This window comes from Setaria italica, chromosome I (assembly GCF_000263155.2).
Source record: "Setaria italica strain Yugu1 chromosome I, Setaria_italica_v2.0, whole genome shotgun sequence".
Classification (NCBI taxonomy): Eukaryota; Viridiplantae; Streptophyta; class Magnoliopsida; order Poales; family Poaceae; genus Setaria; species Setaria italica.
This window is the reverse complement of record NC_028450.1, coordinates 30,539,659-30,556,353: the sequence shown is the minus strand read 5'-3', so window position 1 is coordinate 30,556,353 and position 16,695 is coordinate 30,539,659. Positions and strand designations below refer to the sequence as shown.

Here is a 16,695-nt window from a genome sequence, read left to right as displayed (position 1 = left end):
GGGAAGCACTTTAATTTGAGATTGATGACTTGCGAGTTCTTTTTTCCGTACTTCGGTGAATTTGGTTTGAACAAATTCATCTGAATATCTTATACGTTGACAAAATGATGGTTGTAAGAAAGTTTCATTTTATCACTTTGGTCTCATGTGTTTATCTACATCTGGAATTGTTATTATAAACAAGAATACCATCTAGAGCAAAGTACTTCCATACTATGTGGTCATGCTCATGACTCATGATTTGATGTTTACTGGTTCATTCCTTCACTGCTTGCACCTTTTAAATGAATATGAAACTGAATATCTGATTTGCCATCCATAATAGTTGTGTTTGTAACTGCAAGCTAAAAACAGGTATACATTTGATGAGCATGTATATGTCCCTCACATCGATCGCTTTAGGATCCGTCAATGAAACATGGCAGTGGCACATCTTTGAGGATCTGTTTTTACTGGCAGAAAGAGCTGAGCATGTGTGGTACAGATTCACGAGATTACGTGCTTTAGAAGGCTCAGCATGCGCAATTAGCCGGTTTGTTGTGCTCACCTTTAACCAAGTGAGCAAAATAATTCTTTTAACACAATACATGGAGCATGGAAAAACGTGATGTTATCTTAAACTTGCACGAATAAAGAACAGGAAAACAGAATTCTAGAACGTTAATGATATCAAGTTCACCGTTAAATGTAGGAGAGCCCAACGTTCCGGTGACAATTTCCACAGCACATACATGCACGTATTTCAAGACAAAAATATTTGAAGCACTCATTTGTATGAATGTACATCAAAACTCAATGACAAACGCTTTATCGAAACTCAATCCCCCCATACAACTTCCAGAAGATTGGAGCCCCACGTTTCGCATCCATACCATCTGGGCTTCCTGCTATGCAAAGTTCAAAAAAGGAAATGTAAGCAACTGAAACTTGGAAGACATGAAAAAGGGAGAGCTTGACTTTCTGAAAATGAGGGATGGTACAATTTCAGTTCAAAAGATACATATTGCATTCAAAAACAAAAAAAAAGTCCACCAAGATAAGCTATGACTAACCTCCGAACAAATAGGCGTGCTCTGCTAGGGTCCAACACTCCAACCAACCAGCTTAGAGCACTGCTAACAAACATGCAATGACCAATGATGTTGTGCTCTAATATCATGATACCCTCACCATAAAGGAAATGCACACATAAGACCAGAATGCTTCCAAAAGTTCGCCTTCTCAAAAGCACATTAACAGAGTCACATGGAGTATGCACTAAAACAAGACTTGAACATGTAAAATTACCGCTCATGGGCCCATGCCTCCAAGCATTCCACTCATCTCTTTTGATCACATCTGTTTGATCTGAGACTGCAAATGCGGTGAGAGGACCCGCTGGATATTCATGTTACCTTTTCTTGGGAACCTTGAGCCTTTTCCTCTTACCTAGATTTAAGCTAGCCACTCATACTCTTCCAGCATGTCCATGACATCCTTGACGGGACAAATGCAGCCTAGTCAATACCTACTGTTCATAAGATTTTTGGTTAAATTTAGCCTGGTTTCCTAAGGATATTGCTGAAAGTCAAAACTTATTTGCAATTTTCAAGGGCACATCATGTTGCTTCTGAAACTTGCATCATCTCTTCAAATGTGTGAGGAGCAGAATGTATCATGCTTTTAGCGCTAGCAAGGCACTATCACAGAAATGCAGCAGAATGTATCATGCTTTTAGCGCTAGAACTTGCAGCCTTGCAGGCAATCTATGGCAAACAGTAACACTCAAACATAGATTGATCCGTAGCTTTACTATTCCAAGTTAACTCTGCAGCCATTATTATATTCCAAACCAATCAAGAAGCTTCAATTGATTACCAAATAAATTAAAGAAGCTTCAGTTGATTGCCAAGATCATCGGTTCAGGTTGAAGTTTCCAACGCATGCATGCACAATAATTCCTGATGAGCTAGAGATTACTAAAAGAAACTCAAAGCACCAAGACCTTTCAAGCAAGTTGGACACATATGATGGTGCCTGAAATGACAAGTACAAACAGAAAGCATGCAAAATCAGAGGAAGTATTACTCATCAACAATTTCTTCTTTCTAGTTCTCAACTAACCCTGACCAAGACTAAAACCAACCTTGAATTGCACTCATCAAGTACACATCGAACAGGTAAAAGCATCATGCCAATTCGACAATTACCAGGAAAGTTTCAAGGACTGTTCTCACGTGTTGTCAGAAATGCTGCCCAAATCGATGCCTACAGCCCAAGCCACGGCATTTCACACCACTCAGAGAAAAGGATAAATGTTCAAGAGCAATAATTGCAAGCCAAGTAAACTATGTCACTAATGCATATCTATAGAAGAACCCCCACTTTCAGCATCCTGCCATGATTATTTGCCATGCTAGTTTATCCTTGTATCTTAATTGCAGTTGCAAAGATGGAATGATCAGACAGGGCAGCAACAAAGATGATGTATAGAAGAATAGCACAGGTAGGCAGAACGCTAGAACAAGAACAATTTAGAGGTCCATCCTAATCAGGAACATGCCAGTTATTTACTTGAGGAACTTTCCATACATCTTTTTTTCCATAATTGTGCAGCTGAAGAGAAAGTTCAGTAACATTTACAAGCTCTCAACCTGACAAATTTCTAACAATCCATAGTAGGTGCTAAAATCATCTAACTGGGGCCATATATTCTATTGCTGACAGCTCTAGAATTTAAAGTACTCTACATATGATTTAGCACTTATCAAACCTGCAAGAGGTAAATGAATCAAATACCAGTTTGCAGCCTGCACATCTCTACCAGCTTGCTGCATTACTAAAATATATCCCACCGAGACATTCATGCCAAACATTGCAAATGAATCCTCTTCCATATGAACAGTCCCTGCAACGAAATAGAGCATTGTTGTGAGGAATAAAAGAAGATGATTTGCAATAAAACATTAGCAGGATACAATGATCAGACAACCTGCTAGTATTGTTGCAGAAATAATCGAAGAGGAGATGCAACTGCACTTCTATCCCTAGATGGAAAAAACTGCTAAGGCTTCACAATCTCCTCCTGAAACTCTCTTCCTTGTCAGCATACAGAGATGTTGCAAAGGCAAAGGTTTAAAAGGGTAGCAAGGCAATGCTCTTCCTACAGCCAGTCACCAGATTGATAAGATCTAGAAGGGGAAACCTTTGAAGAAAACGGAAGGCGGCACCTCCTATGAATACATGGGTGGTGGCTGGGTTTGTGCAGGTGAGATTGTGGAGCAGGAACCCCCCAGGGGATACGCCATGTCGTCGGCCCCTAAGTCGAAGCTCCACTCCGATGGCCCAAGCCGCCGGATGTGTCGGAGGTGAAGCATCAGCTATGCAGCATCACGGAGACTGTTGTCAGGTCCCATGGGGGAGAGGCAAATTCCAATAAAATCATTAGGGAATATTTAGAACAGTGAGAAGATTGTACCTTAATCGAGGAGAGGTTGTTGTTGCCGACTGGATGACTGTCTCCTGCGGTAGTAGTAGCATCGTAGATGAGATGGGGACGGGGATGGCGATGCACCGAGGCGGGCCACACTGCCACAGTCGCATCCTCTTGGTGCATCACCGACCGCGCGGCCGTGCCCTTCCGCCATGAACGCCGCCGACAGCAAGAGGATCTAGGGGACATCGGAAGGGGCCGGCGTGAAGAGGCCACATCGCCAAGGCCTAGCGGCCGCCCCGCCTCCTCTTGGCCCCGTGTGTCGCCGCCGCCACTAAGCCGATGCAGCTGGAGGGAGGCTAGCGCATAGAGGTCGCCCCGCGCAGCCTTGCTCCAACAACCTGGCATGGTCGCGGACGCGCTTTGTCCCAGCCGTGCCGCCTCCTCGGGGCGAACCGGCACTGCTGCGCCGCCTCGCTCCGTCCGGCCACGCAGCGCGCCTGCCTGGTGGGGCGAGGAGGACGTTCGGGATCTGGAGATGCAGCGCGTGCAGGGGCAGTATGGAGAGGAGGAGCACGAGAGGCCGCGGGCGGGATGGGTGGGAGAGCTCGGCGGAGATGGAGCCGTCGGGGGAGATGGCGAGGGAGCCGGCGGCGCGTCGAGCGAGTGCGTGGTGCGGGTCCGCGCGCGCTTGCAGAAGGTCGGGGGAGGTCACGGCAAGGAGGAGGAGCGGCGGCCGGCGGGGGGCGGGGCCGGTGGCGGATGGGTGGACCTGGGTACTGGAGGGCGGCGGGTGCGGCGGCTAGTTTGGGGCGTGGGTGAGGCGGAGAGGGGAGGAGAGGAAGCGAGCGGAGGGAGGAGCGTATCGGACGGCTCACGATCTCGTTTTGGCGGACCGAAACGTGATACTGCGATGTTTTGTCGCCTTACCAGGTTTTTAAGCTGCAGGGAAAATGAATCCATTAGGAGTGTGATTGGTTCCATGTATCTAGGCCAACCAGGTTCTTCAGATGCAAGGTGTTGATGATTGTTTGTTCGTATTGGCCTTTGGTTCTCCAGATGCAAGGTGTTGATGATTGGTTGTCCGGACTGGTCTTTGGTCTAGCTCATGGGGTGTAAAAAGGATCTTCCAGCGGCTCCGCAGATACAAGAGAAATGAGCGTTTTTGTCACCCAGGCTCGCGCGAGAGCAGCGGGCGCATGGACCTGTGTAAAAACTAACTCGTCGTACATATATGAAGGCAACCAATCAATGTCTCCTTTCATCCAGTTGAAACGAACCAGCAAACCAATCACGCTGGTATTGCATGCGCCGGAACTGGCCAACCATGGCCTGGCTCTCTCGTGCAAGCCAGGCTCACTGGGGAAGCCAACCAATCACCCCTAGATAATGATCCCACTCATCCAGAATTAGAAAAGATTTCTTTGAAACATACCTAGTAATAGGTTTGCGTATCATTACGAGGGTTACGTTTCAAGACTAGAGTTTGAAATATTTTGGAAGGAATGCATATATTGTGTAAGCAAGAGCAATGAGGGTGCTAAACAACTTGTTTCGGAAAATTTCAATTAGGGATGTCACGTCAACCCGCGAACTCTAGCAAGACCAAGTCTAAGTGGGCACAGGGCAACACTTTTACTAGAAAATATTACATACTAAACACAAATAAAATATTGCTGCTAATCTAAATTAGCACATGGTTCGTTGTTCCTTCTGCTTCGAGATTGATATCTCTATCTTAGTTCCGTAGTATGGAGCTTTTCCTAAAACATCACCTGCATGAAATTTTGAAATTTAGAGGAACTTTGATGTTAAATTCTTGATAAACTCTAACATGTGTTCAAGCAATTGGATATCCCTTGCTCAATTAACACACAAAGAAGAGGAATGAGTGGCATGTTAAAAATGGGGTTTAGGAGTTTGTTGAGTTTAGAGAGGGTATTATGACAAGACAACCGCAAGGCAAGGTGGCAAAGGTCGTCTGCTCGTCACTAATCCTACTACTCAGTAACTAATCCTACTATGACGCTCCCAACACAGATCTTGGCTAACCTTCTCACTCCATGGCACCATCCAACTAGTGGTCCACTGCAAACTCACGACCGATTGTGATTCATACTGGTGTTTCGAGAATAAGCATTAGTGGCGCACAATAGAAAAAGAAAGATGAAAGAAAAAAGTAACTCCAGTGAATTTAAATGTTTTTATTGACTAAATGGAGGTGAAATCAAGGGTTTGATCAATATTATCACTTATTTAATAATAAAATGGATAAGTTTTTCCACGATCCTTCAATATGAATTGGTTACTGCTAAATGTCTGTATAGTTTTTAAATGAAAAATGTACAATTGCTAATTGTTATAATACACTTTGAACTTTTATATTCTCGTTGAAATGCAGATCAGCCCTTGTACTTACTCTCCTTTTTCTGCTGGCAAAAGTGAAAAAGGCTAAGGAAATCATCTTTTCCCACCAAACCCAGAATTCCGAAAATGACCCTGACTCGTCAACCCGAATCCACCTAAAATTACGCTTCCCTGCCCTCCCCTCTTCTCCTCTGGCTGCGGCTCGAACTTAAACCCTAGAGCCGCTCCCCCGGCCGCCCTCGCGACCCCAAATCTCAAATCACCCGGAGGGAGCACGCGCTCGAAGGCAAGTATGCTTCAGATCCCCCATTGCTTCTGCTTCCTAGGCGAGCGCCTCTCGATTTTCGTCTCCGTTTCGACCTAATCCATGAGAAATTTGGGGGTTTCCTCGGTGGAGCTTAGTGGTTGCTGCTGCGCCTTGGAGCGGATTTGAGAGATTTTTTGTTGAAATTTCTTTGCCCCTGCAGGGTTTCGCTCATGGCTCGCGTCTACGTGGGGAACCTGGATCCGCGCGTCACGGCGCGGGAGATCGAGGACGAGTTCCGCACGTTCGGGGTTCTGAGGAGGTGAGATGCAGTGCCTTTGCTCGAAAGTGCTAAGCTTCTTTTTCTTAAATTTTGGATGGCGGAAGTGCTAAGCTAGTGCTACTGCGCATATGGTTTTCCCGAGTCGTCTATATGGTACTGTACTACTGTAGTACTGTTAATAGCCTATAGGACTGTATGAGCTTCCTTGTTCTTTCCTTTGCCTTACAAGGATGATAAGTAGTTTGTGGCTTTGGGTATTGTATAGTTTTGCACCGAGGGTGCCAGTGGTACAACAGCAATACAGCAGCCAGTTGCCCACTTATGTGATATAGAAATAAGTAAGGCTAATGTGGTGGAGTGATTCAACACCAGTTGCGTATGTATTTAGTTTGTTGAGTAGAACATGTTTTAGTAGAGTTGAGGCTGTTTCTTATGAACCTTTTTTCAGTAATGCATATCTACTGTTTGAGAAATAGAAGGGAAAAGTGGGATTACTATGTGCACATGTGAAGCACATGGAGCACCTGTAAGGCCTAGTTTGTTAGGGCTTGGTGTTTTGAGGGTTCTGCATGATAAGTTAGCAAGTGCGGTTTTAACTTATCAGTACATATGGGGCTTGGCCTTATCTATTTAGCCTCGCTAGTAGCTCCGTTCAGGTTGTACTAAGCTTAAGACGAACTTTCAGTGCAGACTTGCAAACCCACTTCATGTTTGCTGCTTCCTTAGTCAGTTACTGAGTTGCAGACGTACTTGAGCTTCTTTTCTTTTAAGAGGCTTGTGATTGTCCTTTTATGTAATGCTAGGGCTCCTTTTTAAAGATTAGAGGGCACCTTTTGCTCATTCAGTGAGCTAGCATTAAAGTTATTGTTATGCTGCATGTGAATAAAAAGAACATAGTAGAAAGTACTAGGTGAACATTACGAGTAAGGTGGAATGAACTTGAATTACGATGATAGGGCAAAAGTTGGAACTGTGCAAGTAGGCTAGTAGTTCTGGAGTGCATCCAACATGGCAACATAACAACATTATCTTTTGACCTAGGAATTTATGCCTACAATTTATAAATAAAAGTAAACTGCAGTTGATGTAATAATAGATGATACTCCTCTCATGAAATTAATCCAGAATCACATTTCCTCAATACTCCCTCCACTTGAAATTACAAGACTTATTTCATTTAGTTAGGGCAAGCCATTGACCAACAATTACTCTATTAATTGATAGTTTTTGTGACACAGAATTGATGTCATTAGATTCATATTAGAAAATAGTTACTTATGATTATACAGAGTGATATGTACCTCTGTGCAGATGGGTTATATGTTGACTTATGCAACGATAGGTATATATTCAGAGTGGGAGGATTCCATGAAAGGGTTATGTATGTCTTGTTAAATGTATCAGGTAGTTTTTCTTGCATTTGCATGCCGAAGTGTTATTTCTTGGTTGCTGTTGATTGAGAGTATACTAAGTCAAAAACTTCGATTGTAAAGATTTTTTGTTTGTATGCCATTTTTTATCTTAATTCAGTATTAGATATTTTGTACGTTACATGATTAGAGGAATTCACTTGTACTGATTTTTTTTCAATGCAGTGTATGGGTTGCTAGAAAACCACCAGGATTTGCCTTCATTGACTTTGATGACCGTAGGGATGCACAAGATGCCATTCGTGAATTGGATGGTAATAATCAAGGATGTCTATTTGTTATTTGTATTTTATAAAGACCTTGCCCTTTGCTGTACATCTTTCTCATGGTTAATTTATTCCATTTTTCTGGCAGCAGGTAGTTTTGTTATGAAGAACACTTTTTAATTTTAATTAAAATGTTTTCCTTTATCTCCTCACTTATTTGTAGTATATGATAAAACTTAGACAATAGGGTAACTGCATGTGATTTCCAGCACTTATCACTCTTTGGTAGGAAGTTGCATCTCCAATAAAGTGGTAGCTTATGCAAGGTCAAGTTCTGAAAAAATACTGAGTGCACCTGCTTTTGTGGGTTCTAATGGCATTGGGGTGCTACAATAAATTTGCTTGTATAGTCTTTTCTTCTAGCAAGTGATTTTTTCGTTGGGTCCTTTGGTTCCTTGCTTCTTCTAACAGCTAGCAAGTAAATAGTATTGTTACAAAATTTAATCTGTACTGTTCAGTTACTATACATCTATACTTGATGGTCCCATATGTATTTCTGCTTTGTTGCCTTCTAAGAAGTTAATTGTTGCTCATGTCATGACATGGGAGGAAATTGTCTTTGGCAATATTTGTGCCTGCATTATGATACCTGGCAGTTATATTTCTACCAGGAAATGTACTGGTATCCATTATATGAACTTAGTGAAAAACATAGTGATAACAAGCCAAACTTATAGCATGAGTGGGATGTTTTATATCTTGGTGCTGCCTATATTACCAATGCATGTGTTTACTAGTGACACTCATGTCCTGTCCTGCAAAATGAATACAATTGCGTGACTCTAAAAGCTGCTTGAGTTATCTTAAATTACTAATCTACTACTCTTGAGAAGAATGTTTCAACCATTTTCATTTCTGTTAGTGATTGAACTAGTTTTTACCCTTTAGCTACTGTTATAGTCATATATTTCAACAATTCATGATTTTGTGCATATACTTTTGTCAATTCGTGTTTGATAGGTAAGAATGGATGGAGGGTTGAGCTGTCAACCAAAGCTGGTGGTGGACGTGGCCGGGACCGTAATGGTTCTGATATGAAGTGCTATGAGTGTGGTGAAACTGGTCACTTTGCTCGCGAATGTCGCTTACGGATTGGTTCCGGAGGCTTGGGTACTGGAAGGCGCCGCAGCCGAAGTCCTAGATATCGCAGTCGTAGCCGCAGCCGCAGCCGCAGCCCAAGATATCGGAGGAGCCCAAGCTACGGCAGAAGGTCATAACACCAATCCCACCTTATGCATTCATTCTACTATTCAATAGCTTTTGATAAGGATTCTTCAGAAAAACACCACCTAGAAAATCTAAAACGATGTCTATTTGAGCACAAAACCCAATTCCTAAACGGCATCTGTTTAATAACGGAGGGAATATGAGGTAATGGCTTCAAATACAATTTGTGTGGAGATGTGCAAGGGTTTTCTGCACATCTCCGGTTTTGTGTTTGTTGACCAGTCTAGTCATAGCTATGCTTTCGCTTTGTGCAATTTGCTTAGCAATTCAACTAATACAATTTGTGTGGAGATGTGCAAGGGTTTTCTGCACATCTCCGGTTTTGTGTTTGTTGACCAGTCTAGTCATAGCTATGCTTCCCCTTTTTGCAATTTGCTTAGCAATTCAACTAATACAATTTGTGTGGAGATGTGCAAGGGTTTTCTGCACATCTCCGGTTTTGTGTTTTCTGACCAGCCTAGTCGTAGCTATGTTTTCGCTTTTTGCAATTTGCTTAGCGATTCAACTAGCCCCTTGTACTCACTGATATTTTAATAAGATAGTAGGAAAAATAAAAATGGCATGTGGGAAGAAGCATGGAGATTAGAAAAGTGTATGTCTAGGGATACTGTTGCTTCTGAATTTAAATGACTAGACTAGACTAGATGTATTCGTCACATTCTTTCATAAGGCTACCATGATGTTGATCCAAAGCTTCAAAGGCTGCTTCTTTGCTCTGTTAACTTCAATACAGAGCCTGACTTGCTGTATCATGTTCAACAATGCATTCTTAGTTTGGTTCTTTATCATGCATTGGTACTCTTGCAGCTGTTACGCTGGCCAATGTCGTAACGTTGTATTGCACGATGTCTTGTTGCCACATTACCTGCCTTTTCAACGAGTTAATTTTGTGGTCATATCTGAAAAAGAAACTTGCATGTTTCAGGAGCTACAGCCCACGGGATCGTTCTCCTAGGAGGCGGAGTGACAGCAGGTCTCCACCGCCACCTCGTGCACGGAGTCTCAGCAGGTCACCTCCACCAGCTCGAGCGCGCAGCTACAGCAAGTCGCCACCTCCACCACCTCCGCGGAACAACAGCAGATCGCCACCGCCAGCCCGTGACCTGAGCAGGTCGCCACCACCACCTCCTGCCAGGAGGAGCTATAGCAGGTCCCCAGGCCAGCAGCCCCAGCGCGATGAGTCCCCATACGGCAATGGCAATGATGCGTGAGATCCTTAGCTGCTCCAAGATGCTGGGAAAATGTTAGGGGCCCCAGCATGTTTTTGCCCGGGCGCATCGGTACAACTTATGTAATTCTATAGGATTCAAAGTCTTGCATTTTTATCGTTTCAGTGTTTTTCGTTTCCTGGGAGGACACCGCTGCTGATACAATTGTGGAGGCAGGAGCCTATAACGTTTCTGTTTCGAGTTTTGACTGCATGACTCTGGCCGCTTGTAGTTGTCAAGACAAAGATCTGGTTCCTATGAGATTTGTATTCCTAGATTGCTTGGAATTTGGACAAATTGCTTATCTTGTGCGATGTGTTAACAAATGTTTGGAGCTGAAGCCCAGCAGTTGGCTCGTGATTTCAGAGGGTCACTGCCATGTGGTAGCAAACTAGCAAGGCAGGAACAGCGGGAGATTGTGTCAAAACTGACGCTGCTCACGGCAGGTACCGGTAGCTAGCGGTGGCAGCGACGAGACACCGGTGTCGCCGTTCGGCATGGCACCAGCAGTCACGGGGAACAAGCAGATCTTTCAGTCACGGGTGGCGCTCCAGGACTCTGCCCCATCAGCCCATGGCCCTTCTCCATCTGCAAGTTGCCAAAAGGTTGCCGCACCCGCATTGGAGGACTTTGGATGTGCGCCCGTGTCGAGCGTGCCACTTGTTAAGGAAAAGTCCAGCACAGTGGTTGTCCTAACCCCGGCTCGGCGGCTAGCCGCAACTTCACAGGCACCAACTGACGGCTGAAAAGGATCCATTCATCCAGCCTAATTCCATTGCCCAAATCAGAAGTTTACCTGCGATCTCGTTTGGGAAAGGTAACTGCTCCGCACCTCACCGTTTCACTTCACGTGCTCTGACGTGTCGATTCATTGCTCCACCTTCCCCCTTGTTCGCAAGAAACTGAACAATCTTCCTAATGAGAGGTCAAATTGCTGCACTGTTGGGGGCACTGACGCATGAACAACGAAGTTTTCAGGTTGAAGATGCACTCATGCAAAAGAGAAACACAAACACCTCTAGATGGATAATGTACAAGGCTGGATTACAGAGACGGTGAGGAGGATTGCATGCGTTCCGTGCGAATGCGATTGAGTTCGTGCAGTGCATCGAACTACTGTACAATTATTCATGCTACACGGAGCGCGCGCGTCGCATGCGTTCAGATCCATTCAGAGTCGGCAAAATTAGCGAGGTCGTCGCCGGGGAGCGGAAGAGAGGGGTCGGGGCGGCCGCCGCCGGGTCGCCGTCCGTCTCTCCCTCAGCAGAAGGACGGGACGACGCCGTCGGACGCCGCGGGCGCCGACACCGCGGGGGAGAAGCACGCCCCCTCCTCGTGCTCCAGCGCCTCGTCCTCGGCCTCCGCGGAGCAGCGCTTGGCGAAGCGGCCCTTGATGCGCGGCCGCGTCTCGGCGTAGGCCTTGCGGGACGCGTACCGGATGGTCTTGTCGAACCGCCGGTTCTTGCGCTTCTCACGGTACCGCATCAGACGCGCCTCCCGCTCCTTCCCCCTGCTCACCACCGGCACCGCCGGCCCGCCCGCCGCCAGCGCGTCCGGCACAACCGCCACCTCCGACGACGAGACCTGCAATAAGCGGTTGAAGGCGTCCACATTATCCCCAAGTCCACTCAAAGAAGCCACTTTTTTGGGAGGACGAATCTCGAATTGAACCATTTCGCGGTGTTTGCTGAGGATCTAGAAATCATAGCACAGCCGCGAGGCTTACGCTGTGGTTCATGGAGTGGTCGGGGTAGAAGAAGCCGCCGGCGGCGATGTCCAGCTCGGGCGGCGCGACCGGCACGCCGATGGCCTTGATGCCGTCCATGGACCGGGCGAAGTCCAGGTCGACGCCGAGGTACCCGTCGGAGTCCGCGAAGAACGCATCGGTGGCGGCGGCGCTGTCCTCGTGGCTGTTGTCGGGCTCGGGGAGGAGCCAGGAGGCGGCCTCGGCCTCGTTGCTCCCGTCGTCGTCCGCCCCCACCTCCCCCTGTGCATGGGCCCCCGCGGCGGCCGCGGCGGCGAAGGCCGGGGACGGGAACGGCTGCGGCGCGTCGGCGAGCGCGCCGAAGAAGGGCGCGACGGGGACCCGCTCGTGTCGGCGCGCGAGCGGGTTCGCCGAGTGGATGTCGGCGTCGCAGGCGGCGCAGAGCGCGGCGGCGTCGGCGCGGCACGTGACGGCGGCGGGGGCGTGCTCGCAGACCTCGCAGAGCCAGACGCGCGCGTGGCGCGACCCGGCGCCGTGCGCGCGGGCGTCGCACCCGGGGCACAGGAACGCACCGTCCGCGCGGCAGTGCAGCCGCGCCGGCTCCGCCGCGCACGCGTCGCAGGGCCGCGCGCCAACCACGCCCCAGTACCCCACCGCCGGCTTCTGCTCCAGCTCCAGCTCCAGCTCCGCCGCGGCGTCCATGCCTCTGCTCACGGTTCTGCTCTTCTCCGCTCCGGGTGCGTCACGAGCGAGACACTGCTGCGGGTGTCACGGAGTCTTGGGGGGGTTTTGCGTCGGAAATGGTTGGTCTCGGGGGCGTTAGGTGCCCGCCCGGCGCAGCGGGCGTTTTGAGGGGTCGGCCGGCACGTGGAGGTGCTGGCGGCCACGAGCTGGGCGGCCAGTGGACCGGCGTCCCGTCGCTGTCTCGCCGGGCCACCCACCTTTGTTCGTTTGTCCGATGGTGCTAGATACGAGTACTTCGCTAGCAACTAGATTAGCGGAGTTGCTAATCGTCACTGTAAAATGACCTCTAAGGTAAGCGGCTCCTCCTCCGCCTCCACTGTCAGGCTCCTGTAGCGTTAGAGCTGAAGAAGGAAAAAACTGGTTCCATCGGCTCCTCCTTGATCCGTGAGAGGGAAGGAGAGGAGAGAGAAGAATAGCTCCTATGAATAGTGTTGCTGCTACAGTGTGTGGACAATGTAATGTAGAAGGAGTTGGAGTTGTTCGGAGCCGCACCAAACTGACCTTAAATTCGATACCAACGTAAGACGCCTTCAATCTAAGAGCAGCTCCAACGCCGGGGAAGTATCAACACCTATTAAAGATTTTTCCTCTTAATCTATGTTCCTCTTAATTCATGTTTCACATTAAGTCATTGGTTGAACAGCACATCCACTGCATGTAAAGTATATTTCGAAAGGAGGAAATCTTCAAAAGTATATTATGATCAAAGTTTCTCTTCTCAATAAATTATTAATTGTCATTAAAATCAACATTATTTTAAAAGATATTTTGAATAAATTCCATGTAATTTGAACTTTGCAATAAATTATTTATTCCTACATGATGAACCTAATTTTAAAGGTATTTTCAATAGAAAGAGATGTAATTTGATCTTTCTTGAAAGTAAATTTGATGCTGTTAAAATAAACATCCCCGCTCGCTTCTACTTTTTCCATGTTTGTGGCTGCAGCAGCTGCTGCATGCCAGCCGCTCGGCTGCAGCCAAGTACTCCTTTTTTTTTTTCTTCACATTCAGTTTGAGCATTTTGCATCTGTACACATTTTACTGCAGCAGCTGCAACTCGGCTGCTGCTGCTGCAACTGCAGCACCGCCTAACAGGCTGTTAGTGTTCGTCCATAGAGACTTTGAGTTTTTCTCTGAGTGCACACAAATTTTCTTGTTGTCCTGGCCCTCTTCAACCTCAATCCAACTCCAAATGGCCTGTTCGCTTCAGCTTATTCAGCCGGCTTATCAGCCACCAAACAGTGTTTTTCTCTCACAATAAATCAGCCGTTTCAGCTTTTCAGCCGGCTTATAAGCTGAAGCGAACAGACCCTGAGGTACATCTCTATCTCACAATAAATCAGCCGTTTCAGCTTTTCAGCCGGCTTATTCATCCTTTCACCACTTCTTCTTCTTTGTATCTTTATCATCTTCTTTCTTAACTCAAGTGGTTTCTCTGAAACCCTCCTGCTTCAGTTCTCTCTGGTACATCTCTATTTCTAGATTCATCATAAGAGATAATTTTATATATAATTAGATTTATCACCGTGCTAACTTGCTGAGATGTGTAACCACCTCTACTCTAGCGTAGCCAGATCTTGTAGTTGATGGTATTTCAACAACCTCGTTGTCCACTCCACATCCAACACGATCTTGTGGCCACTATAACTTTTTCTCTGAGCCTAGTAATTTGAAGAAGCCTCGCCAAACGACATCTCTTTTTCCCCAATTAGCCAAGTGTTTCGGGCTCTCATCACTCTAAGAGATTTAGAGCCTGTATGGAGATCCCAACTAATTTTTAGCTACTAAAAATTAACTCTAGGTGCTCCAAATGGGAGGGCTAAAAAGGTAGACTAAAGATTAGCTAGATATTAGTCAATTAGCTCTTTCACTGCAGCTAAAAGTTGCTAAAAGCAACTAAAAGTAGCCAAAGGATGGAAAATGATCCAAACATCCCACCTCCAACCCTATCCATAGCTGTGGGACCATTCCAAAAGGAAGGGCATGATAGTCTTTGCTTTGTACCCGGCTAATGTTTAGGGGGTATTTGGATCCATGGACTAATTTTTAGTCCGGGGTCACATTGGATGTTTGTATACCAATTGGAAGGACTAATTATAAAACTAATGGCATGAGCCGTGGCTAATTCGCGAGACAAATCTATTAAACCTAATTAATCCATGATTAGCACATATTTAACCATGAACTAATTAGGCTTAATAGATTCGTCTCGCGAATTAGTCTTCATTTATACAATTAATTTTGTAATTAATTTATATTTAATACTTCTAATTAGTATCTAAACATTCAATAGGATAGGGACTAAACTTTAATCCCTATCTCCAAACGGAGCCTTAGTCCACGTATCTAAACAAGTTGGACTAATTTTTAACTACTAGCCAGCTAATTTTTAGTCCTATTTTAGTTCCAGACTATCCAAATAGGGTCTTACTTTTGAGCAAACGGGTGGAGAGCTGCATGTTATAAACACTCGAGGGATTTATTAGATTCACTTTCCACCACAGTAAACTTCAACAAACAAACAGTAGTGGGTCTGGGGCCCAAGTTTTCGTCCGGTGACAAGTTGTGTGCGCTCACGCTACCTGTGCACACGCAGATACCCTTCACACTTGGACGTCCTTTTCTTTCCCCTCGGAAAAAGCTTTGGATACAGGCGGTTGGTGTCACTCGCCGTCGCGCCGCTGTGCGACACGAGAGCGCGCGACCCCGATGCCGGATGCGACCGCGACGGGGAGTCGGGGACAGCGTCCGGGGCCCTCCCTGTCCGACCGTCCCCTTCACCCGTGGGCGGTCGCCCCATGCCAGCTGGCGCGTCGTGGTTGGCCGCCGGCGCGATCGCGCTTATCCCCTGCGGATACGCGGGTGACATGTCAGCACGGTGGGCCCCCCGCCAGCCGGCGAATCACAGGCGAGATCTAGATCCTTCGGCTAGGGCCTGGGCCCTCGGGTTCGCACTCTCGCAGCGCGCCAGCGCGCTTGTGCAACGCTGTCCGTCCAGGCCAGCCCATTTGGCGTACCGATGGGCCCAACACCCGTCTCTTTCTCTGCCGCCTGTCCCTGTCTCTCTACGCTAGCACAAAAAAGTGCTTTTAAAAATGGCTTCACGAAAACACAAGTGCGCGCGCCACTAGCCTAAGCAAATACGGACATTGCTCGGCATAGAAAAATGTCTGCACCAGACGCACGTGTGCCACTAGCAAGTACTGAAAGCATGCGTTGTGCTCTTGCTCTGGGGCAGCACACGAGATGGGCAGATGGCCAATCTTGGCAAGTCTAGAAGACCAAACTACTGGAAATTCTGGTACTAATACTACTATATTCCACTATCATCCCAAGCAAAAAGGACAGCTTTTAGATTTCCACAAAGCATGATGACGACCGTCGAGCGCGGAAACAAGAGACGTAAGCAAGTCGAATAGACTAATAACCGAAGCCAATAAACCAACGGATGACTAAACATCGACGGAGCGTGAGCGTGACGGCTCTCAGCTCCGATCGAGCAAGCAGCAGTCACCAGCTTATCCCAAAAGATACGATATCCGGTTCCTGTCTGTTTTGGGAAAGAAGAACGCCCCGGCCGGCCGTTCCTTTCAGAAATCCAGATAAGCTGCTGAGATGGTAAGACTGGACGCCGAGGAAGGAAGTACTGGCACGGAGATTAGAGCAATTCCAATTCTTGCCTGGGCGAATGAGGGCAGCAAGATAGCCAAGGCAAGGCTGGCCCACATGCAGGCGGCCAGGAAACGGCCTGGGGCAACAGATCGTGTGGCTTGGGAGAGATAGTAGGAAGGGGTGAAGGAAATGGA

The 16,695-nt window shown here is 46.9% G+C and overlaps 2 protein-coding genes and 1 long non-coding RNA gene across 8 annotated transcripts; 1 reads left to right on the top strand and 2 right to left on the bottom strand.

Moving 5' to 3' along the window:
- Nucleotides 1-634: 634 nt before the first annotated feature.
- Nucleotides 635-4,319, bottom strand: LOC101775031. Of its 6 annotated transcripts, none has more exons than XR_001164966.2 (5): nucleotides 3,458-4,319; nucleotides 2,972-3,359; nucleotides 1,858-2,887; nucleotides 1,053-1,510; nucleotides 635-884 (listed from the first exon to the last, which is right to left on the bottom strand). It is a non-coding gene; the product is annotated as an uncharacterized LOC101775031 (long non-coding RNA). The 6 variants fall into 6 exon arrangements; XR_002677929.1 differs by having other exon boundaries at nucleotides 1,053-1,507; XR_002677925.1 differs by having other exon boundaries at nucleotides 1,053-2,016; nucleotides 2,779-2,887; nucleotides 3,458-4,318.
- Nucleotides 4,320-5,916: 1,597 nt separating this feature from the next.
- Nucleotides 5,917-10,741, top strand: LOC101774638 (serine/arginine-rich splicing factor RSZ23). Its single transcript, XM_004953002.3, has 5 exons — nucleotides 5,917-6,065; nucleotides 6,247-6,345; nucleotides 7,902-7,990; nucleotides 8,963-9,212; nucleotides 10,155-10,741. The coding sequence occupies exons 2-5, from the start codon at nucleotides 6,257-6,259 to the stop codon at nucleotides 10,438-10,440; spliced, it is 714 nt and encodes a 237-aa protein (XP_004953059.1). The 5' UTR covers nucleotides 5,917-6,065; nucleotides 6,247-6,256; the 3' UTR covers nucleotides 10,441-10,741.
- Nucleotides 10,742-11,396: 655 nt separating this feature from the next.
- Nucleotides 11,397-12,980, bottom strand: LOC101774229 (zinc finger protein CONSTANS-LIKE 3). Its single transcript, XM_004953001.4, has 2 exons — nucleotides 12,164-12,980; nucleotides 11,397-12,021 (listed from the first exon to the last, which is right to left on the bottom strand). Exons 1-2 carry the CDS (start codon nucleotides 12,842-12,844, stop codon nucleotides 11,698-11,700), a joined length of 1,005 nt encoding a protein of 334 aa, XP_004953058.1. The 5' UTR covers nucleotides 12,845-12,980; the 3' UTR covers nucleotides 11,397-11,697.
- Between the last annotated feature and the right edge of the window lie 3,715 nt (nucleotides 12,981-16,695).

Coding starts and splice junctions, on each gene's coding strand:
- LOC101774638 (XM_004953002.3), top strand. CDS start 6,257: ATGGCTCGCGTCTACGTGGGGAACCTGGATCCGCGCGTCACGGCGCGG. Junction 6,346..7,901: donor ACGTTCGGGGTTCTGAGGAG/GTGAGATGCAGT, acceptor TTTTCAATGCAG/TGTATGGGTTGCTAGAAAAC. Junction 7,991..8,962: donor TGCCATTCGTGAATTGGATG/GTAATAATCAAG, acceptor CGTGTTTGATAG/GTAAGAATGGATGGAGGGTT.
- LOC101774229 (XM_004953001.4), bottom strand. CDS start 12,844: ATGGACGCCGCGGCGGAGCTGGAGCTGGAGCTGGAGCAGAAGCCGGCG. Junction 12,022..12,163: donor ACCACTCCATGAACCACAGC/GTAAGCCTCGCG, acceptor CGCTTATTGCAG/GTCTCGTCGTCGGAGGTGGC.